General features: G+C 60.2%; 1 protein-coding gene across 1 annotated transcript in view; it reads right to left on the bottom strand.

The window, feature by feature from the left end:
- The window catches only part of Lmx1a (LIM homeobox transcription factor 1 alpha), a 124015-nt gene that overhangs the window by 36102 nt on the left and 64030 nt on the right, over positions 1–23883 (bottom strand). Inside the window, exon 3 of the mRNA XM_026409518.2 lies at positions 806–1038. Coding sequence (XP_026265303.1) covers positions 806–1038 — 233 coding nt within the window. The remainder of the gene's footprint in view (positions 1–805; positions 1039–23883) is intronic.

Genomic DNA, 23883 nt, shown 5'->3' with positions numbered 1-23883 from the left:
CCTGGCGAGGTCCCGGGAATATCACCTCGCAGTATCTCGAGGGAGCCACTGTCCCAAGGGGCGTGCCCGGCCAGTCTCCACTTGAGGTCCATCTCTGGCCCCTGCTCTATATTCTGCCCTGCCCACCTCCTCAGCTTCCCTGCCCTAGAGGCACGGGGACCAGGGCAGGGCCGGTGATGCGGGAGAAACGCACCCTAGCCGCGGTGAGCCTCCAGGCCGCCACCGACAGCTGAGGACACAGGCTCAGAGCAGGCCTGCGACTGTCCCCTTGCACGTCCAGCTCCAGAGCGTCACGTACAGGGACTCTGAAGCCCAGCCAGGGTCCACGCTGTGGGGCGCACACCTCTCCTCCTGCACCTCCCCTCCTTCAAGTGCCATCTGTAGCCTGCTTTGGCCACGGGATCTTGGTAGACATGACAGGGGGCTGGACACGCGGCCCACACTACTGCCACACAGAGCAGGACCTGAACCTGGTCTACACCTGGCACTAAGCTAAGAGCAGCAGACTCTGCCAACGGAATTTCCTCAGCCCAAAGCAGCTGCTCCAGTTAACCCAGGGACTTGGGAATGCACTGTCCAGGGCGAGGACCACACGCCCTGGGATCTGGGAGTTACTTGTTACACAGCGTGTTCCAGGCATTAGCTGCCTGGTAAGAGATGACTCCAAGCTTACCAGGAAAGTTCCTGGGCCACACAGAAGTGTGGCCAGGAGCAGGGCTGTCGGGGGCCTCCGGGAGGAAGCACGGAGCTCGCCCTGCTGCCCCACTCCCCCCCACTGCAGCCCCTGCCCACGCTCGGCACTCACCTGAGTCTGAGGCTGCGGGGCTCACCAGGCTGAGCAGCTCCCGCTCCTTCTCATAGTCCCCTTTGCAGAGCAGCTGCCCCTCCTTCAGGACAAACTCATCGCCCTTCTGAAGCTGCCGCTCGCAGACACAGCAGCAGAAGCAGCTCAGGTGGTATACGCTCTTCTGGGCCCGCATAACAAACTCGTTGGGGGCGATGGCCTCAAAGCAGCCCCCGCATTTGACAGCAAACAGCCTGGCAGCAGGGAGAGAGAGGGGGGACAGCGCTGTGAGTGGGGTCTGGGGTGGCCCGCGCTGCCCTTGGGTCAGCAGTGCAAGGGCCTTCCAGACCTGGGTAGGGCTGCCTGCCCTGCAGTGGACTTAAATCCGGGTTACTCAGTCTCTTCCCGGTCACTCTGATCAGCAGCAACCCTGGGTGGCCAAGAAAGACCTAACCCTGAAAGCAGACCTCCGGGGTTTCCTCTTAAGCTGCTCCCACACGATAGCGCCTTTGTCACAGCCCTGGGACGAGCACTCAGGTTCCCGAGAGCCATCTCTGGGGCCCGTCCTTTGCAGCATTTGTTTTACTGATTCCCAAATAAAGACTTGTTTTCCTTCCTAAAGTAAGAGCACAATGGTGGGGGTGGGTTCTCTGAAAAGCACTCTCCCTGCCCCCACACGCAAGAGGAGCGGGTGGACGCGGGAAGGTCAGGTAGTGTGAGGACAAAATGGCCACCGTGGGTGCGAGAGACTGCATGTCACTCTGCGTCACCAACACAGAACCAGGTGGCTCCAGGGGCAGCAGCTTGCTCCATCAGCAAGCCCTCGGCAGGGGCTTAGCGCGTGTCTCCCTGCAGCCAGGCCAGCTCCACAGCGGCCTGAGCGTGGCCAGCCCCCTCCAGGTGCCCCCATGTTCACTCAGCCGCGGCCCTTCCCAGCCGCCCCTTCATTCACTCAGAGGCCTCCGCTGTGCACCCTGCGCACGCCACACACTCGGCCCCACAGGAGGGGAGGGAAAGAGCCAGCACGGGCGGCAGGCACGCAGAGGACAGTAAGTGTCCAGTGTCTGCCACACGCCGGGCACAGGCAGGCACAGACGAAGCCCCGTGCAGCACCATGGCCTGCCTGAGGAGAACCAGTAAACCCAGTGTAAGTGAGCCTCGTCCCTGGGGACGTGTCTTCAGGAAACAGCACGAGAACAGGACAAAGCAACGCTCCGTGAACACAAAAGAGGCTGACATCCAGCCACTGTACGTTGACAGATCAGAACGTGCGGGCCCTTCCCAACCACGGAACCCCACCAGCTGGGGCCCAAGGCCTCGCCGGGCGTGGTCTGTATCCTGGAAGAGCAGAAGGGTCAGTGTCCAGGGAAGAGAACTCGAAGGAAGCAGGTCCAGAGAGGCAGGAGACAGGGACACCACCCGACGCTCGGAGTGAAGGAAGCAGGACTTGAGGAAGGGAGCAGAGCCCGCTGCCACAGTCACTCGGGGGCCAGCTCCCAGGACGGGACAGTCTGCCGTCCGACCTCAGACAGGAGCCTGAGTCTCCACCCCGTCTGTCTGCCCTGGCCACAGGGACGCCTCGGGAACTCCTGTCCTGATGCTCCTCCCACTGCCTCTCCGCCCTAGAGGGGAGCTGGTGGCCACACATGGGTGACCACGCATCAGGTGCACAATACCCCAAACCAGAGCTCCAGGCCCCAGCGCCCCCCCCAGCTGCAGGGTTTCCTCTGTGTCTGACCCTCTGGGCCCACCAGTCCTTTCACTCCCCCGTCCAGTGCTCGGCCAGGCCACCACTTCATCCCTGGCCCCAAGTCCCCGGTCACCCTGGCTCACCTGAGCCACCTCATCCGTGCTTTTCCAGCAGCTGGTCAAAGCCCCTTTGTCCCAAGCCACGCTCCTCCTCCCTCCCCTGGAATGGGCTGCCTGGAGGCCACGGTGCCCGGGGGGCCGCCCACTGCGGAGCCCCTGAGCAGGTGGCAGCAGCTGGGCTGGCCTTTGCTCCCAGCCAGCTGACCTCCCACTCTTCCCTTTTCATTCACCCCACTCCACACACGCCCCCAAGTTGAAGGAGCTCAGCAAAGAAAGCCCACCGTGTTGATCCAGGAAGGCCGCAGGCAGGCACAGGGGCTGCCTGCTCGGGAACTGCTGGGGTTCCCTGGGGATTAAGACTTGAAGGGGCCAGCACTCGGTCCCTGCGTGGCCTCTGGGGGTTCTGCTTCTGAGCCAGGTCAGCCTCCTCACCGCCTGGGCACCCTCACCACCGGGGAGCGCTGGAGGCACACGCAGCCCCCCGCCCGTGTGCCAGATGTGTGCACAGCTGTGCCTGGGCCCTGTGGTCCCAGCTGCTGGATGCACAGCTCCCACACCCTGTTTTCCCTCAGGCTCAGACTAGCCAGGAAAAGGATTTGTTTAAAAGTCCAGGTCGTAATTAAAACACAGCCTGTCTCCTCTAGTGTCCTGGATGTGTCCCCATGGTCACCTCCCCTCTGAATGCTAATGAGACCTGGCCATGGGCTCTGAGCCTGGCCGGCGGCTGGCCCAGGGCCCCCAGCCCCTCCAGGCATGCATGACCATGCCCACTTCCCCTAAATCTCTTCCCCTGAAAGGTCTCAGGTGACCCCTCATCTCACGCCCTCACCTTCATCTTCCCAAGGAAAAACAGCTGTGCCCATTTTAGAGACCCAGCCCTCAGGGCCACCCTTCCTGGACTGGTCATCAGGTGGGACGATGCAGGACAGAGGCGGCTGCCCCTGTCGTCGGAGCCCTCAGGCTCTGCAGGCAGCAGGCTGGAAGGGAGTGGCCTTGGTGGCGTTTGGGGAGTGTGGGGAGAAGCCGCTGGAAGGGGCCCAGCACCTCCGTCTCCTCTCCCTCCTCTCCTCCCCGCCCCTCCTGCCCTGGCCCACAGGCTCCTCCAGGCAGGAGGCAGAGCCCCCCGGCACTCACCCGGTGCCCTGCTCACGCCTCTTCTGGTGCCGCCACGGTCCTGGTCACAGGCCCTCCACGGCCACCACTGGCTGAGCACCCCACTCCTCCCTGGCCGTGCACCCTCCCCACTCCTCCCTGGCCGTGGTGGCGCCCATCCCAGGACCAGGAAGGACCGGTGAGGAAGTGGGAGGTGGGCCTGGGCAGGCAGGTGAGCCGCTGACCCCGCCTCTGTCTTTTGCCCCCTGGTTCTCCTTTTTGCTCCTAAGGCAGTTCTCGGTGCTTGAGTTGTCCAGAGCCCTCCTGGGAGATGGTTCCTCCCTGGTGTCCAGGACCCTGGCTCTGGCATGACCTCAGGGCACAGCGCCCTGCTCCTTAGACAAGCCAAGGCCTCCGTCCTCGACCACCAAGGGGCAAGGTCACCCAGGGAAGCTGCATTTCTTGTAACAGCCCTCTTCCCCTGGCCTTCGTAGGTGCTACAGGGAGAGGCAAAGACCAAGAGGAAAAGCCACTGACCAGGGAGGGAACAGAGGAGGTGGAGCAGGGTGGGCTCAACACAGCCTTTCCTGGGCCTCGGGCTTGTTATCATCTTTTCTTTTTTTTGGTACCAGGGATTGAACTCAGGGGCACTCAACCACTGAGCCACATCCTCACACCAAGTTTATATTTTATTTAAAGACTGGGTCTCACTGAGTGGCTTTACTGAGGCTGGCTTTGAACTTGTGATCCTCCGCCTCAGCCTCCCAAGCTGCTGGGGTTACAGGCGTGCTATCATCCATTTTTAATAAGCAGTGCTGCCCAAGGCAGACTGTCCAGGAGTTCAGGGACGAGCAGAAGTGACCCTATTCCCAGCCCAGGAGGGACTATCCAGGAGTTCAGGGGCAAGCAGGAGTGTCCCTGTCCCCAGTCCTGAGCAGACTGTCCAGGAGTTCAGGGATGATCAGGAGTGTCCCTGTCCCCAGCCCTGGGCAGACTGTCCAGGAGTGTAGGGACTCCAGGCCTGACAGGTAAAGGTGACAGCAAGAGCTGCCAGGCCTGAGTTCTGGGCTCAGGGTAGGGTGTGCCTGCGCCCCATCACACGGCTAACTGTGACGGCTGACCCCAGGTGTCGTCTTGACAGCACTCAGGGACACGAGGGAGCTCTGAGGGGAGAAGGCAGTTTGAGGCGAGGACTAAGGAAGGTCGCACCCTCGGCCCGGGATGGGCTCCCCCTCCAGCTCCCCGGGGCTGCGGCCTCAGGCTGAGTGTGCTGCTCTGGCTCAGGATGGCATATCACGGGAGCCCTGTGACCACAGGAGCCAGGTCCCCTGTGAAGTCCCCTCTCGGTCATCTGGCTCTCGCTGTTGTTCTGTTTCCCTGCAGAAGCCTGGCTAATGTGCCCAGTGAAGAGTCCTGCAGGTGTGCGGAATGCCCTCCTGTCTTCAGATCAAGGGGAAACCAAGAGGTAAACTGAGGCCTGACTCGCCCTCCGTGTCAGTACACCTGCCACGTCACTCATGAGTGGCCACGGCTTCCTCCAGTCTCCCTACCCCCTGACCCAACTCCCACCAGCCCCATTCTCTTCCCTGCCCTCCTGGCTGCTGCCCACTCCCCCGTGTAGGAACAGCACAGATGATGCAGCCTCCTGCACCTCAGAGCTGTCCCAGGGCAAGGCTTCAGGCCCCCGAGGGACAAGAACAAGAGGGGCGCTCCAGAACTCCTGACCCCAGGCTGTGTCTGGAGAGGCCAAGATGGTCATTCACCTGGACCCAAGTCCTGCAGACTTCAAGGGAGATTCCTGAGGCCTCCACGCCACACCATCAGGTGGAAGGAGCCGTGTACTACGCTGTCCCCCTCCAAATGATAAATCAGAGCCATCTTTGCCCCGGGCAGTAGCTATTGCAGATCAGGCCCCACGTCCACCCTGAAACTCATCCATTAGGTGTGTGGAGCCCTGGTTAGGAAGCAGAGGGTGTGCTCGGCTTCCCCCCTCTCCACCAGGGGGCAGCATGGCGACACTCGCCCAGGGCCATGTTGACTTGGTAACTGAGGCCATCCTCGCAAAGACAGGGACTGGCCAGGAGCCAGCGATGTCTGCAGGCAAGTCTGCTGCGGGGAGTCTGGGAGAGCATGTGGCTGAACTGAAGGAGAGACGGTGGGAGAAGAGCTTTCAAAGGCATGGGGAAGCGCGAGGTGGCTTGTGGCCTGGGCAGCGGCACATGAGCAGCCTCGTCAGCTGGCTGCAAGCTGTCCTTGAGGCTGGGCCAGCAGGCCACAAAGAGCACTGAGCACCGCGCGGCGGTGGGAAAGTCTGCAGGCACAATAGCAGTGGCAGGGTCTTCTGCAGGAGACAGTCTCAAGGCTCACAGTGGAGAGAAATGGAGAACAATACCAGGCCAGCGGGGCCAGGCAGAGCCCCTGCCCCCCGAGGCTCCAGGGGAGCGTGGGGAGGCCCGCACAATGGGCTGGCGGAGTGCAGAGCGGGCTGCGAGGGTGATGTCTGCACGCCCCAGAGGCGCCGGGAGGCCTCATCAGGAACACAGGGCTCCTCGCCTGTCACAATGCCACTGCCGATGGGTGGTCACCCTGCCATGGTGGGCAGAGTTCTTGTTCTCACAGAGCCTCTGTCCCCGTCGGGAAGCCTCTGCTTCTTAAGTGTCGTGGATTCAAATCTCAGCTTGGCCTGGAAGCCCCTGAGGGAGTTGCAGACTCGTTGGGAGTCTCGGCTCCTCAGTCTGCAACATGACGTCCCCCATCTCAGGAGACACTTTGGAGATTAAATGACGTGCTTGAAGGGCCCCGTACACGAGCTGCCCTCCGTCAGTAGCTTCGCCCCTGCACTGAGGCCAATGTACACACCTGCCCAGGAGAATACCTGAGACACTTCCAGGCAGCCCGCTGGCCGGCACGGAGCTCGGTGGCCTCAGGCCCTGGGCTTCCTCACCAAGAAACCCTAGGTCAGACGCCAACCAGCCACCGCACGGCACTGGGAAGAGGTCAGCAAACACCAAGGCCGAGCACTTGAGAGGCAGCCATGGCCCTGGCCTTCCCTGGGCCACGGCAAATATTGACCCACCGCCTGCTGCTGAGCGACACCCGTGGCCACCGCCTGGTGTCCAGCATATGCTCAGGACGTCAGGGCGCGGGGGCTGGCCTTGCAGACCAACAGCTGCTCCTTCGCTCACAGACACCATCGGGCAGATATTTGGAACAGAACCTTCCCTACCTCATTCAGTGCGCAGGTGTCGGCTTCCTTCCCAGGCTGCTGACCACGTGCGGACCTGCATCGGGACCCCCACCTGTCCCCAAGACATCCGTCACCTTGTCCCTCATCTTGGAAATGGAAACCCAGGCCCCCAAAGAGCTGTGGCCTGGACTCAAAGAGAGCCAAGACTGTTGCGGGACCAGCCAGGCCTGAGGCTCAGCCATGGTGGAAATAAAGAGGCCAAAACCCGAGCAGAGAGTGGACACGGGGGGACAGTGAGTGTCTCCTCCTGGTAGCTGACTTTCCATCTGCTTCACCACCACCCGGAAGGCCGTCTCCAACCAGGCTGGATCCCGGAGCTGGGGCCATGTGGCACGGCCTACGTGGCAGTGTCCTGGGTGTCACAGACACGCAAGCACAGCAGGAGACAGAAAAGAGACACAGGACAGCACACGCCCAGGGAGCTACCGCTTGGTCGCCTCTAGGAATGCCACTCTCCCTTCCCGACCCTCGCGGCCTCCTGGGACTCTCCCAACCACCCCCAGCAAACGTGGCGCAGGACGCGGTATTCTTAGCTGATACTCTGGGCACAGATCCCCATTGTTCCTCCATATTTGGCTGGCCACATGGCACATGGCCAATGCAATGGACACTCCTACAAGAATGCGTGTTTCCTGGCTGCGTGGGTGCACGTGTGAGCGTGTATGTGACGACAGCAAGGACAAGGGCGTCACGGGTGGGGACGATTCTAGGACCCCGACAGGGCGGCTCTGCACGCTCCGTGCGTGCTGCTCGTTTTGGTCACTGTCACTTCATTCATGAGCACTGTTGCACCACAGTGAACACGAAAACCAGAGACGCCTTTGTCACAACCCAAGGACTGCCCGTGGCAGCCGCTGACACCAGCAGCACGGCGTGGGGACCGAGGTGGGCGGAGACCAGAGAGCACATTCCCAGCATGCTCGGTGCCCTGGCGTCTCCACCTGGCGCTGCCTGCCGTGGGAAACCTGCTCTCCAGGACCCCCCGCCTTCCAGGGGAGGCAGAGAACGTCCACTGACAGTCCAGGAAGGAAGCCCACCAGGGCCCCGAAGGGCTCTGCCTTCCCAGCTGCAGAGAGGAACCCCCTGGTCATGGGGTTTCCAGAGGGCACTGAGCCTGAGAATCACACAGGTCAGTCTTGTAGGACATGGGGTGGGGGGCAGCGGCAGCTTCTTTCATCTGACCACTGCCCTCCTCCCGTCAGGCCTGTGCCGAGGACCCTGGCAAGAGGCAGCGCCGGACCCTCCACATAGCCCCTGCCCGAGCATCTCACGCTCCTCCCAGCTCTCCCGAGGGTGAAAGGGAGCTCGCAGGGTGGACCTAGCGACCAGCACCAGTGGCCCCACCCTGTGTCTATACTTTTGAGTTGGCCCTTCCTGCTCTCCCACTCTGCCACCGTCCACCTCAACTCCCTGCTTCCCATCCACAGCTGGGTGGCACCACACCTGCTGGGGTGGCACGGCACAGTCAATGCCACTCACTGTCACAAGGCAGGGGACTCTGACTTGCCCTGCCCCACAAGGAGCTCACAGTGCTGAGCGGAACAGGCCAGTCCCAGAGCACAGTGCTGTGTGGTCCACTTGAGGAGGTACAGGCAGACTCAAGAGGACAAGGGAGCCAGGAAGAGGGGGCACTGTGTGGTGGGCAGGGTGACTTGTGTAACAGGATGGGTGACAGGAGCAAGCACTCAGTGGTGGAGAGGCTGAGGGACCTGTTACCACGGTCACTTAAAGTTCCACAAAACAGAAAATGTTAGGAACCTGGAAGGTCAAAGAGCCGTGTTCACCCTGGGCCTCTGCCACCCAGACCTAGGCCGCTGTGCTCCCAGCAGACAGGGCAGCCCTGCCAGGTGGCACGTAGGCTGCTGGGTGGGGCAGAGGGACTGGGGGGTGCTGGAAGGCCGCTGCTTCCCTGTGAAGGGGACAGACCCGCCCAGTTCCTTTGTTTAGCTCCTCATCTTTTCTGCCAGAGTTAGAGTTCAGCATGCTGTGGTGACCAGCACCTTGGCTCTCAGAGGTCATAAGCTGTCCCCCACGGACGCAGAGCCAGAGAAGCCAGGCTTTCCGAAAGCTTCCTTGAGAAGAGGCACCAACCAGACTCCCTGTTTCTTGACTCCATTTTAGTAAGAAAAATTGAAAGCCCTCTGGGTAAGCCCAGTGCAGTGAGAACACAGTCAGAGGAAGCCGGCCGGGGGCAGCCCTGCTCAGCCCCAGGTGCTGGCGGGCTACAGGGACATGCCCTCTGTCTGCTGCCTGCCAGTCCCGCACTCCTGTCCGGGCCAACTCTTCCTCTGGCCCGCTTTCGTGGTCTTACTAGTGCTGTAGAGTTATGCCTAATGCAGGGGCCCGTGCTGACGTCATCACACAGGCGTGGAATAGAATCCCTCCGCTGCAGCCCTCAGCTCACAGCGCACAACGCACCACAGCCGAGCTCTGAGCCCAGGTGCCCAGCGACAGACCAGCGGATCAAGAAAATGAGGTCTCTACAGACAGTGGCGCCTTGCTCGGCCCTCAGCAGGATGGAACCACCCCATCTACAGGTGCGGAAGGGACTGGAGACTGCGGGGACAAGGGGCCCTCCAGTCCCAGAGGTCCAGGCACGGGCTTGTATCACCGCCCACTAGGCAAGAGCTTTCAGTTCCACGTGTAGTGCCCCTACTTCTCCGATGGACCAGGTACCCACTCTTGACCCATTTCCTCCACCACCTATTTCCTCACCTCTCCGACAGCTTCTGTAAGGAGTTACTGCTGGTGGCGACCTCCAGCTCCCCCTGTGAGGCCAGCCTGGTCAGCGTGTGTCCTGAGCTCCCCAGCAGGACTGCCTCCTGCAGACCATCACAGCCGCCACCTCGCTCAGGGCCAAGCTGAGCCTTCACCAGGATCTGACGTCGCCATCCCCGGGCCTCGGCCCCTTGATCTCGGTTTCCTCCTACCTCACGGGTCCCTCTGTGTGGTCTCCTTGTAGCTCCTCTTCGTCTTGGTCACTGAGTGCCACCCTTGGTGATCTCACTACAAGCCAAGGCTGACTTTCCGGCCGCCTGCTCACTCTCCCGAGTCTGCCTCATAGCACACCTATCCACAGGTATCTCCACCTGGATTTCTTTCCTGACAGTTAACTCCTGTTATTCTACTTTTGCATATTTACAGGGTGCAGACCGTGCAACCATCAAACCAGGGAGCTTAGCATTTCTGATTTCTTTGAAAACACTTCTAAAATTGTTTGATTGACACATAATAACATGCACATCTATGGGGTACAGTGTGGCAGTTTACAATCTAACTATTCAAAACCAAAAGTAGAAACATCGGATCCCTGGTTTTCCAACCCAGCTGACCCTCGCTAGATCTGCTCCAACCACAGCCCCTCTCCTCTGGTGGAGGACACCTGCGTCTCTCCTGCTGCTCAGGACCCCAATCCCAGAGTCACCCCGACTCTCGGCCACACCCCACACCCAGTCAGTCAGCAAGCCCCCACTTGGCCCTCCCAGCACACCCAGAGCTCCCACGAGGCCCTCGCTCTGGCCCAGCAGCCTCAAGGGAGAGCCGTCTGCTTCTTCTTGCACCTGCCCAGTGGCCTCCCACACAGCAGCCAGGGTGAGCCCACCAAGAGCTAAACCAGACCGTGCCACCCATCTCGACTCCCCATCTTGCAGGTGAGGAACAGAGACCCTGCAGGTCCAGGGCCAGGCACTGGCTCCACCCAGCTAGTAACCAGAGAGGCCAGGATTGGGCTGGGCAATCAAAGCTGCCCTAGGTCACTGTGCAGCCTAGCTCTGACGGTCATCCCAGTCAAAGGGTAGGATGGGGCGTTGCAAGTTGGAGGCCCTATGGGACGACAGTGTCACACTGCCACCATTGCCAGCCCTCGCTCTCGAGAGGCAGAGCTGAACGGATGAGGTCATCCACTACATGGAGATGCTTTACCAGGGAAGACAGGCCGGAGGAGATCCAAGACCTGGGCTGGATCCCCCGCAGGAGAGCGTCAGCCTGGAGAGTCTGCTGAGATGAGCACGGGGCGCTGGACGAGTGGGGAAACCAGGGGGTGGTGGCAAGTGTGCAGAGCCAGTGGCACCCCCATGCCAACCGAAAACCTGCGATCTGATTTCCATTTAGGAGGCCTTTCCTCTGCTCCTCTCCCTGCCCAGCTCTATTCAGAGGGTTAGAGAACAGGGACGAACAGGAGCTGCAGACACAAGGACCGCTGTGAGACGGGTTCCGTGCACACAGACAGAGCAAGCGGCATGCAGGCTGGCAAGCTCCTGCACACGCCACACGCTCCCCGGATCCGGGGCTGGGGGCTGCAGAGTGTGCTACAGCCAGAAGCTTCCAGACCTCCCACCAAGGAAATGAATAGTGGCAGGCGTAGGTCTCCCTTGGGGTGTTCCAAGCCCGAGGAAGTCTGAAGGGAGCAGAGCTTTGGAGGACCTCTGTGTTCCGCTGAGGGCAACGAGCTCTCAGAACCCCACGGTGGGACGGAGGGAGCCCAGGTCAGCCACACCCCCACCTCTCCAGACTTTCAGATGCCAAGTCACAACTCTGAGAATAACTAGGAAGTTGAAGATCAGTCCTCCCAGGTCAAAACTTGGAGAAATGCTCCAGGAGAATCGCCTGCACCCTCACGGGACTCTGCGACCACCCAGCACCAGGCGGGAGGCGGAGGAGCAGAGCAGCAGGAGCTCCGGAGCGCCACTCCCGAGTTCCCAGACAGCAGGGCCAGACCTGGGAGTCTCTGTTTCCCAGGTCCCACCATAAGAGGTACTGTCTTAGTCCTTAAAGGGTCATCCTGGCTGCTGTGTGGAAGACGCTGACCCCAGAGCCAGGAAGAGGGGACCTCCCTAGCTTGCGCACCCCCATTCAAGCAAAGGGGCCGTTCTAGCCAGCCTTTATAGTATGGTGACTAAAAGACCCGACAAGAAAATGTTGGAGGAGAAAAAGCTTTTTTGGGGGCTCAGGGTTTCAGAGGCTCAGTCCATAGACGCAGGTTCCTGCCCCGGGCTCCAGGTGAGGCAGGACATGATGGAGAGTGTGTGGCGGATCAGGAAGCAGAGAGAGACTCCACTCACAGAGGGGTGCACCACCTCCTCCAGCCACACCCCACCTGCCTTCAGTGACCCCCAGTAACATCCTCAGGGGGTCAATGCACTGATTTGGTGGATGCTCTCGTAACCAGTCATTTCACCCCCAGGCCTTCCGGCACTGTCTCACACGTGAGCTTTTGGGGGACACCTCACATCCAGGCCAGGAGAGGGACTTCTTAGGACTTCATACCTAAAACAAATACTGCTCCTGCTGTGGGGTTGAGGCCCCGGGCCAGGTCCTAGGAAGGTAAGTGTGAACAGACCAGGCAAACTCCCTGCCCTCGGAGCTCACGTTCCATTAAAAACCAACAGATACCAGATAAAACGTCGGATGATCACAGTGGACACACAGAGGCGTAGAGGATGACCGGAAGTGCCAGGGGACCTAAGGTTCTTGCCGATGTCTTGGGGGGGCACCAGAATCAGGAGGCACCACAGAGCTTTGTAGGTTCAAACAGCAATTCTTTATTCCGGATCTCACACCAGCCTCCACACACGTTCAGGGGCAGTCTCGTTCTGCCGCACACTTCACCTACTCCACGAGGCTTTTTCCAAAATCCCATTTGAATCTCACGAGAACTCAACGGGAACAAGCAACAGGAACACCCTAATCCCAGCAGCAATAATCTTCAACCTCAACTTCCCTAAAACCCATATTCTTAAACCGGGAAACGCCTTAAACCGGGAACACCCTAAGCCCAAGGACCGGGATACTTCCTCAAACCTGCAGGATACTTCCTCAAACCTGGATCCACCCTCGATCACCTTGAGCAGGGTCATCTTTCTCAAACACACAAGCAAGGTCGCAGCAAATTTCCAAGGCAAGTCCATTTAACATGGGGTACACTGGCAAGGATTACGATGCGTCAATACCTACTTGGTAATGGCCCTCAGCAGGTTCTCAGGGAAGAGCTGATTTCTGAGCCAAGACCTGAAGGAGCTGGTAAGGGAGAGTCAGTATCGAGGGAAGAGCTGGCACAGAGAACAGGTGCAGAGGCCCCGAGGCTGCTGCACACCCGCCCGCGGAGAGCAGCGGAGCCCGTGGGGCAGGGGAGCCCGTGAGGCAGGGGAGCCGTGCCAGGGCTGGAATCAGAGAAACCAGCAGACCAGAGAGGACTTGCACCGTGGGCAAGGACTTCACTTTTCCCCTGGAAAGTCCTTTTGTCCTTTGAACGTGCGAAGAGGGAAGTGCAGTGGAGGGGCAGGAAGTGAGTGCTCCCAGACACAGGAGCGACCACAGGCCAGGTCGGGGCAGGAGGAGCACTGAGCCCAGACTCGGGGTGGCCACCCACCAGGCCAGGTCAGGGCAGGAGGAGCACTGAGCCCAGACTCGGGGTGGCCCGGGCAGCAGGGCGGGCAGGCACCAGGAGAGGAAGCCTCTCCCGAGAGTGCTCCTATAGGGAGATGAGGCCAGCGAGCAGGCTCTAGGGCCAAGGGTCAGAGCAGTTCCAGGAGGCCGGCCGTGGAATGTTTGGTGGGATGGAAACTTCAGGGTGGAGGAGGGAGGGCAGAGCGAGGTAGGTTGGGAACGGGCACCTATGCAGAGCGCCTGGCCTTGCTTAGGGCAAGGGAAGCCTCCTGCCTGCTGAGGGAAAGTGGCCACTCCGTGGAGAGCAGTGCGGTCTGGGCCACTCTGGACGGCCTGATCTGACCACGGGAGCCCAGCTGCAGCTGACATCTGGCTGTAATTCCCAGGGTGTCTGGCTTTGCCAGGTCTCCCCTCCTGTGGAATGTCCGTGGAGTGGGGCTAAAGCCCCATCAGGGTGGGGCTCAGGAGGGAGCAGAGCGCCTGGTAAGCTGAGCCCTGAGCTGAGCCACACCCACGCGGCCGGGGCCTTGGGCAGGTGCTGGAGGTGGCGGGACTCACCTGCCTGGTCGCTAGGAAACCATCCCCACACCAATTGCCAGTGCACACAGGCAGTAAAGCCGTCCGTGTGTGTTCACATGCACTTTAGACTCCTGGAGGGGAGCCTGGCATAGTGCCAGGAACACCAAAAGGCCTGGTTTGAGTCCCCCCTCTCACTTATTAGCTGTGTGGCCTTAGCTGAGCTACTGAACCCCTCTGACCTGAGACTCTTCGACTGTGAAAAGGGACGCGATATCCAGACCACCAGTCACCCTCTCAAGTGAGCAGGCAGCTCTCGAGTTGGCAAAGCAGCCCGTGGCTACCTAGATGACCAGGTCTAGCTGTCTGGAACTGCTTCCGTTCCATGAAACATTCTGGAAGCCACTGGGAAGACCATAAGAAGGGCCACATCAGCCCCCAGGAGGGGCTGGACTTTCAGTAACTACACACTGGACAAAAGCCAAGGACCAGGTCAGAGTGAAGCCCCACTGCCCAGGCTTGTGGTCTCCTCCAGAGGCCATGCACCTGTCATCCCTGCTGAGCCGCCCCAGGCTGCCAAGAGCTGCCCAGAGGAGGGTTTCCAGTTGCCGCCCCAGACCCTCCCCTCCCCCAGCTCCAGTCCCTGGGAGCCCCTGAGACAAAGGAGGGAGAGAGGAGTGAAGACCCCATGTGGGACGGCCTGGAGGGTGTGGTCACCTCAGAGCACGGGTGCTCTGGAACACCCTGCTGAGAGCCAGCTTCCCTTCCCTGCTGCTGTCCAGGACCTGCTGCCATCCTCACCATGGACATGGCCACCAGAGCCCAGCAAACTAACAAGACAACTGTGAGCACTACCTGGGTCTCAGCTTCGCTGAACCTCTCCCCAGTAGCCCTCTAGATCCCTGTCCAGCAGACCCTCCTGTGATAGCAGAGACCTCTCTCTGCACTGTCCAGTATGATCGTCACAAGCCAGGTCCACGGGCCTCCAAGGAAGGCACACAGAGGCAAAGGCAGAAGCAGGGAAGCACAGAGCCCACCCTACCCCCACCTCCTGCCCTTGCCCCAAGGTCAGCACCAGCCCTGAAAACCCCAGGCTGTCACCTGGGCCTACACAGCGCTCCCTGTGGCTCCGGTGGGCACACGATGAGGATGACCAGAGCCGGGGAAGTCAGAGGAGGCTGGGAAACTCCCTGATGGGGCCAGGCAGGAGGTGCTGCCCAGGAAGGGCCAAATCGAAGGACAGCCTCGAGTGGCAAGCACCCAGCAGGCTGCGGAGAGGAAGGGCCAGGCCAGGGAGACCCAGGAGCCCGAAGTCAGGGGTGTGGAGCTGCCCTGGAGGCAGAGGAGCTGAAAGCGGCACCACGCTTCCTGCAGCAGAGGCGGGTCTTGAGTGCAAGCCCACTTCAGCCTCTGTTTTACAGACACGAGGAGTCTGGGCACTTCTGGGCAGGGGACAGGGTGAGGAAAGCACTCTGCTGGTCCAGGGCTCCTGGGCCAGCACACGGACAGAGGTGAAGGGCTTGGGAGGGCATCCCCTCCTTCTGCCCTACAGGAGCAGACCCAGGTGGTCAGCACACAGGCTCCCAGTGGTCGTGCCCACCCTGCTGGAGGGCCTGGCTTTGCAGGAGCAACATGCCCCCCAGGATGGGCCCTGCTGGTCTGAGGTCTTCTCTTCCCACTGTGCCCTGGGGTGGACGAGTGGCCCTGTTACAGCCAAAAGGACAGGAGCAGGGTCTGCCAGAGGCTTTTCAAGGTACATTTTCCTCCATGCAGATGAAGCAAAGGGTGGAGAGCCACCCAGGGCCAGCCTTCCTTTCCACCTTGGGCCTGTCAGTGAGAAGGGGAGGCCAACCCACAGGCACTGGACATGCTGGACGAGGACCCAAGGCCCAAGGACAGGAGGGGTAGTGGGAAGAGGTCAGGCCCCAACACTGCTACAGGGCTATCCCAGTCAGCAGCACGCACCTCCAGACCAGGCTACGGGGACGCGTGGCAGCCTGAGCCCTCCTCTGGGCTTTCTGTTCCTCGCAGCCCAACACCTGCCAACCCACAGAGTGACCAATGAGTCCTGCAACAGGGCCTGTCAAGGCAAGTGCACCCTGAAGGACATCCCTCTGTTGAAGGCACAGTGTCACCAAGACAGAGGAGCAAGGCCACCACCATCAGAGACGTCTGTCTCCATATCAGAAGCCCAAGAACAATGCTGTCCCCTTGCAGCTGGGCAGGGGCAAACATCCGGCAGGAAGAGTCTGTGCCAAGCAGTGAGAGGGCTCAGGGCCAGCTGAGCCCTGCACAGCCATCCAGCTGCCCACGAGCCTCAGCGTTCCCTCCTGGCCAGACCTGGGCGAGGCAGTAGGTACCTCCCCAGCCACATGCCCACTGCCCACCAGGCTTTACAGACACAAGAGCAAATCCCGCCTATATCAAGGTCAACGGCAAACACTTGCTGCTGCAGAGAGCTCCATGTGTCCAGAGAGAGACCCAGTCGCACGGGTGAGGAAGCACCAGCCACGGTCACTCAGTCCTTGAGAGCAGCAGGCCTCACGAGGGTGGCACCCGTGCCGTGGAAGACACCCTCCTTCAGGGCTGCTCCCCCCTCTGCCCTCTGGTCTGCTTCCTCTGGGCTCAAACCATGCACACTCCAGATGTGGCCCCTCCCTCAACACAGATAGGGGGACCCCTACAGGGAAGCCGAGGACCGGTGGGCAGGAGGGGGTGGACTGCAGAGGAACTCAGCAGCCGTGGGGCCCAGGGCCCTGGAGGGTCTGCTGGAGCTCTGCACAGGGCCTCTGAGTCACAGTCACTGATGATGTGGTTCAGGAGAGGCCATGAGGATGGAGCTGGGGCTGGTGGCCCTCAGCTCGATGCACCTGGGGAAGTCCGCCGGCAGCGTGGACAGCTGGGAGGAAGGAGGCCTAGACTGCCTGGAACATGCTCCCCGGGTCACGGAGGGACACTATGAGCGCATCCCTGCAGCATGAGGCGGAAACAGGACCGCACCACATTCCAGGCCTCCCAGGAGAAGCACCTCCTGGACGGAGTCCGCAAAGACCGGCTGCTGGTGCGAGCTGGGAGCGCTTGAGCCTGTGCCGGGCCAGGAGGGGGCAGCTCCGCAGTGAGTCCAGAGGCAGAGTGTCTGGCTGACAGACCCTCCCCAGCAAGCTCTTGGGGGAGGAATGGGTGAAGCCAGCCTGGTCTTCTGGAGGTCCTGCCATGTCTAGTGACAATCCCCCCACCCCCAGGCCTTTTCAAAGGTGAGCGGCGAGGGGCCTGGACAGAGCTGGCCTGGCCATCTTCCTGGGGGACCAACACCCGAGGTGGGCACCTCTGAGAGCAAGTCCCACAACACCCGCTCTCTGTCCACGCAGAACAATTCATGTCGCCATTCGAATGCATCGTCTACTTGAAGGGAGAAAGAAGGTCAAAAAGGTCAAATCAAGCAGTCAGGGGTGTCTGCATGTCTACCGAGGCAACCTCACGCTCTTGCCTGGCTCCTGGACACAGGGTGCTGACCTAAGTCTCCTGTTTATCTTCTGATCTGAATGTCACCCTAACACTTTGCTGCATAATATCTTACTCATGACAACAATCGTGTACCAGCCACTGAATGAAGGCACCTCGTGCTACATACAGGTCTCCCCAAAATGCCCACTGTCCCTTATCAAGACGAGCCACTGGAGGCCAGAGCACACCACTGAGAAAGGCCCAGGCCACACAGGAGTGGAAAGAGCTCAGGGGGCACAGGAGGAAGTCAGGGGCCCTCCATCCACGGTCAGAGGCTGCGGGAGCACAGGCCCACCCCGAGGCCCACAGAAGCGGTGCGATGGGGGCCGGAGACAGGGGCGGCCAGCCTGGAGCTCACCTGATGCGTGCCAAGCGCCTCGACAGCACGGGCCGGGCATGAGTGTCCCCACTTTACAGAGAGGTCCCCACAGACTCTGCTCTACTGATGTGTGGTCCCCGGGTCCTCGAGGGTGCAGCCACCTGCCAGGGTCCCTGGAACAACCTCTCTGCTCTCCTCCTGTCAGGTCCCACCGTAGCCCCACCCTCAGCCCTCTACACAGGTGCGCACACACACTGCCACTCTTGTGTGCCAGGGGTACTTCACCTCCTGCTCCGGGTCACGCCGCGGTGTTTACTGATGACGGTTCACCTCTCACACCCCCACTGTCTCTGGAAGAACAGCGTTGTTCATCTCTACAGCACAGGGCCTCGTGTACAGTCGACGATTAATAAAAGTGGGTCAGAGTGAATGACTTCCGACTGAACTGATTTGGGGTTTGAACTGTGGGCAGGGAGGCCCAGGCTTGTCGCTGGTTCCAGGAGCTGAGGAGGACCACACTGCCCTTGGCTATCCACCTCCACAGGGCTGGGCTCCAGGGAGGAACAGTCACTGCAGAAATCAGAGGTTGGTGGCAGCAGGGCTGATGGATGGCCACCACCTCATAAAGAGCTGTGGGACACAGTCCCCCAACAGCCTCAGGGCCCCTGGGTCCCTTGGAGCTTTATGGCCCTGTTACCATGGCGGTCAGATGGAACACCGTGGAGGAGCCCTGGGGGAACCCGTTCACAGGCACCAGGGAGCCCACGTGCCTCCTTCTGTAGGCGGAGGTGAAAGCTCTCACCAGGCATTGGGGCGATTAACTACAACAAGGTACTGCCCAGACATGCCGACGAAGCCAGGCGGGGGCGGGGGCCAGCACTGCCCATTGCCTGGCCTGCCTGGGGGACCGGAGCTCCAGCACCCGCTTGATTGGGGGAGTGTGGGTCTTCTCTCCCGCCTGATTCTGGGGATTGTGGGTCTATGCAGCCACCTGATTCAGTGGAGTATGGGTCCTTTGGTCTGTTTCGGCTTTCCACTTCAGCACTGGGTTGTAGGAGTAGGGTTAATGATGGAAGGAACCCCACGGTTTCCAATAAAGGAGGCCGCCCCGCCCGTTGACCCAGCTCTGCCAGCCAGACTGACAGCTGAAATTGCCGCTGCAGAGCATCGGAACGCAGGGCTCCCGGCAGGCAGCACCCGCAGCCCCAGCACTGGGTCAGCCCCTGCCAGGCCAGCGCTTTGCTCCTGGGTCCCTCCAGCCGCTCTGGACGTTGCTGGTCAGTACCGTGATGGCAGTTACTCATTAGCAAGCGTGGATAACAGCCCCAATAAGCAGCAGCCTGGGCCTCACAGGAGACAGTGTGACCGATCACTCCCATTTGTGAGAACACCCCAATAAAAATGTCAAAGGTGTCACACTGAGTCTGTCGGGGTAACAGGGTGACTTCCAGGTAACTTGTATCCTTCCTTCCTGAATTCCTGGACAGGGTCCCTTCCACCACTCTCTATCACAGGCCCTGGTGTCCAGCAACTCCACAGCCCCTCCTCTCTTGACAGAGCAAATCCAGACACAAACACTAAGTAATCCCCCTCCAGGGAAGGAAGAGCCGCTACATGGGCAGCTGGGTCAGGCCTGGGCTGGGAGCAAGTGCAGGGACATACACAGCGTCCAGCAGAGACACGGGGCCTCTGGTCTGGGAGCACGCACAGCGTGGGTGCATGGGTGCCTCTGTCTTCCTGGGATTGGAACACCAGCCAACTCAGAACAGAGCAACCGGTGCCAGGCAGCAGACAACCGCGGGTGTGTGGGAATGTCCCCGAGGCTTCACAGGGGGACGCCAGAGCGTGAGCAAAGGAATGCGTGCCCCAGAGAGGCGACGGGCAACGGGAAGAGGAGGGGGAGGCTGGAGACAGAGGCCCAGGAGAGGAAAATGGGCCCTGGCCTCAGGCCCGACAGCCCATCTCTGACTCTCCTTGCCAGACTTGACTCCCGTGCCAGGCATATTTTGGAAAGGCCTCCCTGCCTCTGCTGACTGACCAGACCCTCAAGGTTAAGAGCTCTTTAAACACACAAAGAGTCCAGCCAGACAGCCATGCCCAAGAGGCAGCCACCTTCCCCGGTCACCCTCGCTGTCTTTGGAGAAGCCCTCACGGGTGCAGCTTCGGGCCCCGGGAAAGGTAAGCCTGTGTGACCCAGTGATTGACAGCAATGCCACTTCTCAGCCCTGCCGAGAGGAGCCCTGGGGAGGCCTGAGGGGACTCTTCCTGGTTCAGATGAATTGCTCAACTCTTCAGAGAGCCTGGGAAACACGCCTGCGTCCACGGAGCCGAGGAGGAGGGCAACGTTAACAGACAAAGCTCGTGCACCGCCTGACAGCACAGAGGGTCTGCACAGGCGTGCCACCCTCGGGACCTGATGTGGGTACGGTGGCTAGGAGAGCTCCAGCTTAGAGGAGGAATATGCTTTGACAGCAAGAGAGGCAGAGGGAGGGATCCAACTGAGCCCCAGATTTGGGCTCTACCATCTGTAATGGCCCCATGCCAGGGCCACCCTGGCCGCCCCAGGGTCACAAGCAACTGGCAGAGTGGATCCAAATGGGCGTTGTGAGCTGCATACAGGCGCCAGCTCTGGGGACATCATTTCACCATGGCACAGGAATGGCGTGTGCCCGGGGCGGGCTCTGTGGCTACTGGCAAGAGGGGCCAGTGGGCAGGGAGGCTGGTGTGCTGGGGGTGGTGAATGGTGGTGGGGATGCGGGGCCAGCCAGGGTGGGAATTCGCTGGAGACAGGAGCCAGGGGTCAGAGGGGCTCCATGGGTGGCATGTCCAGTCGATGAAGTTGTCTTGGCATCTGCCCACCTCCCCCCAGCCACAGGGCTCGCTACCAGGAGCACCAGCTTGGCACGGGCATCTCTGCCAAATCCTCCCCATGGGAAGGGGTATGGCAGGGCCGGGCAGGCGTCTGGGAGACTTCAGGAGCTGTGAGCCGAGCATCCAGCCCTGTGATCTGTCAGTCGTGGTCTGCGCCAGTCTCACACGCCTCGCAGCGGGCAGATGGATGCAGGTTGGAGACGGACTGACCCAGGTCATCACTACCCCACGTGAACCCCTGGAGCTCCCAACTGCCAGGAAACCCCGAGCCCTCCTCTTCCCACTAGCTTTCTCCAGGCTCCGGGCTCCTGGATGCTCACTCCTTCTATTGTGGCCACAGGAAGTCAGCCCCTTCTTTGGGGTGCACTGAACCCTGACCCCCACAGCACCCTAAGTACCCCTCTGACCCCTGGCTCCTCTCTCCAGTGTCTTCCCACCCTGGCTGGCCCTGGGGTAGACACCCAGCCTCTTGCCTTATGCTGGATGATATAAATGAAGAAATAAAGTGGGACTTTCACCCAGGGGGTGGGAGGTGGGGCCTGTGGTTGGTCCGTGAACCCCCAGATGGTACGGCTTTGTGTGTGTTGTGTATTTCTGGGAATAACTGCAGTTGCTGACAACGCTGACCAGGTGTGGAAGTCACTGTGCTGAGGGCTTAACACGTGATTGCTAATCCAGTCCTCCCGCCTCAGAGACCACTGGCTTGGCCTCCACTTAAAGGTGAGGACAGGGAGGTAGCAAGGGCTCGAAAGACTTGCCCGGGGCTGCCGAGCTAGTGAGCAGTGGAGCCGGACTTCGCTGCAGAGGGCACAGCCTCACCCCCGGGGCCTCTTCTGGGAGCCCATGGCTCTGGCGTACTCCTGCAGGGTGAGGAGCTGCGCTGCGCCCGCATGTGGGAGGCGCCCGAGCTGCTCTTGGAGGAGCCTGCTCACTGCCGACAGGTGCCCTCCTCTGCAGCTCTGTCCTCGATGGATCCTGGCACTTCTTCTTAGCACCTACGTGATGCCAAGTGCTTCACCAAATGCTGCCTTCGTGTGCCAAAGGCGTCCCCTCTGCAGCCGCGTGCTTCCTCCCGTCCCCCTCCTGTCACCTGCAGCCTCTCTGGATCTCACTTGCTCCCTATGCCCAGGGGCACACACCGGCTTCCTGCCTGCCCCACGGTTTGAGTGGCAGTTGATGGGAGGTGGCAAGACTGTCTTCTTCTGCCGGCTTGCTTCCCGGGGACAGGGATCCCTGGAGAGCAGCACTGCGCATGCCCGGTCTCACCCGAGAGGACTTGCCAGCCAGGCCGTGGCTCAGACAGGGCCAGATTGAGGCGTGGAGCCTTTGCCCTGTACCTGGTGCTGGTCCCTGAGGGCTCAGAAGGCACCGGCAGGAGCCCCACTGTGGCCAGAGGCGGAGGCAGGATGCCTGTTAAACCAGACCCTGAGGGGACCTTGGCCCTAGACCCCAGGTAAGAGCTATCTGGGCAGGCTCTGCTTGTGAGGGTCTTTTCTGGAATTCAGCTAGAGCGCGAGAATGAAACATCCTCTACCAGTTGATGTTTCCCTTTGTCCACAAGTTCTAGAATAGAATCGGGAGCCTTTTAATTTTGGGTTACAAACTCACCCGATTGGTCCATGGAGGCTGTTTTCCTGACAGGGACTCCACAGTTTGTGAGACATGAACAGGTGGGGACTCCAGGGGTGGTAAGAGGCCAGGTCTCTAGAAACCACCCCGGTGGCCAGCAAGCACTGGCCTAGTTTGCTTCCTGCTGCCGCTGAACCCCAGCTCTGTCCCCAGCTCTTAACGAGGGTCCCAGCTCTGCACTTCCAGACCCAAGTGCCTGCTTACCTTCTCCATCTACAGGGTACCTGAGAGGAGATCCGAGGGAGAAGCTGGTACCGCACCCTCCCTGAGGGGGAAGGTGCCATGCTGGCTCACCTATGCTCCGAGCAAAAGCCCTGCCTCTGAATCCTCGTCCCCCTTCAGTTCGAGGGGCTGGTGCTGCCTGTCCAGAGCAAGGTCATTCAAATGCTCCCGTGTCCAACAGCCTGCAGAAATGGTGTGGGGAACACTTACCCTGCTCTTAGCATCTCTGGTATGAAGATAACTGGCGTTCACGGAGACCATAGTTGGGGCCCATTCGACAGCATCAATAAACATATCAACCCCCCCAAAGACCCTCGAGTGGAGATTTGGGAGGAGGGCTTGAGCCGCTGTTTACATGACCCTGCCTCTCCAGCCCTCCCCGGGGCAGGCCAGTGCTCGTTTTACTGCCTGGCAACCAGACTGGGCCTAAGCTTGCTAAACTATGAGTGTTTTCTTGGCTGGAATAGCGGAGAGCCTGCAGCCCTACAGAGAGAGAAAAATTGAACACACCGGGCCGTGGCTCCAGAAAGGGGAAGAATTAGGCTTCACACCGAGCAGGCTGAACCATGGCATTCTTCAGATAATGCTTAACAAACCCCCAGACAAAGGCAGCCAACTTAGCTGCATGTTCGTAAAATGTATTCTCAGCAGATTCGAGCCTACTGGAGCGCCGGGCAGCCCCGCAGCCAGGTCCCCGTCCTGGGCTTCCCGTTTTTCCGTGCTACTCCCCTTGTCTGGATCCCAACAGATTCTGCCAATCAGAATTCCTCACCTCGGGCTCAGGAGGGCTTAGCAACCAAGGTAAATGGTGGGGCTTTTAAATTTGATCCTTACCCTTAAAAACAACTGCTCCCTGCAAGCACCCCACACCGATGGGCCGTGACCCAGGCCAGTCCTCCTCGTCAAGTTGAGGGCCGACTTCTCCGAGATGAGGAGGTGCAGAGCCCCACTCACCTCCACAGCTCTCTGTTGGCGGCCAGGGTTGCAGTTCATGTCTACCCATGATGCGCTGGGCTCCAGTGCCACGATCCTGAAGGCTCCACTGAGGTTTTACACACACACACACACACACACACACACGTGTACATGTATGTGTATTCACGTATTTCCTTTGCCATTCTTTTTTGTCACCATGGTTATCATTATTGTGATCGGGTTTGTGTACCTAATAAAAGCCAACTTGATAAGCAGGAAGACAAGCTTTTGTGGTTGGGTCTGACTTTCTGTGCAGAATTTTCACGGCTGGTAGAAACAGTAAAAGGCAAGGCTTCTGTGTGCAAGACCAAACGCAAATATTGCTGAACTTCAGGATTACTCCCCCCCACGGTTCTGTGTCCATCTCTCACCCCAAGTCCCAGGATCTGTGCCCTGGGCAGGCCCCTGGTAAGAGTCACTCAGAGGCAGGAACTCCAAGTCCACAGACCTTACACGTAAACACAATCTCCCTCTCCCACAGAAGGCAGGGCCCCTCTCCCGAACATGGAGAATCAGCCCTGCTGGCCAAAG

This window comes from Urocitellus parryii, chromosome 9 (assembly GCF_045843805.1).
Source record: "Urocitellus parryii isolate mUroPar1 chromosome 9, mUroPar1.hap1, whole genome shotgun sequence".
Classification (NCBI taxonomy): Eukaryota; Metazoa; Chordata; class Mammalia; order Rodentia; family Sciuridae; genus Urocitellus; species Urocitellus parryii.
Note: the sequence above shows the minus strand (reverse complement) of the source record. Positions and strands in the feature narration are given on the sequence as shown.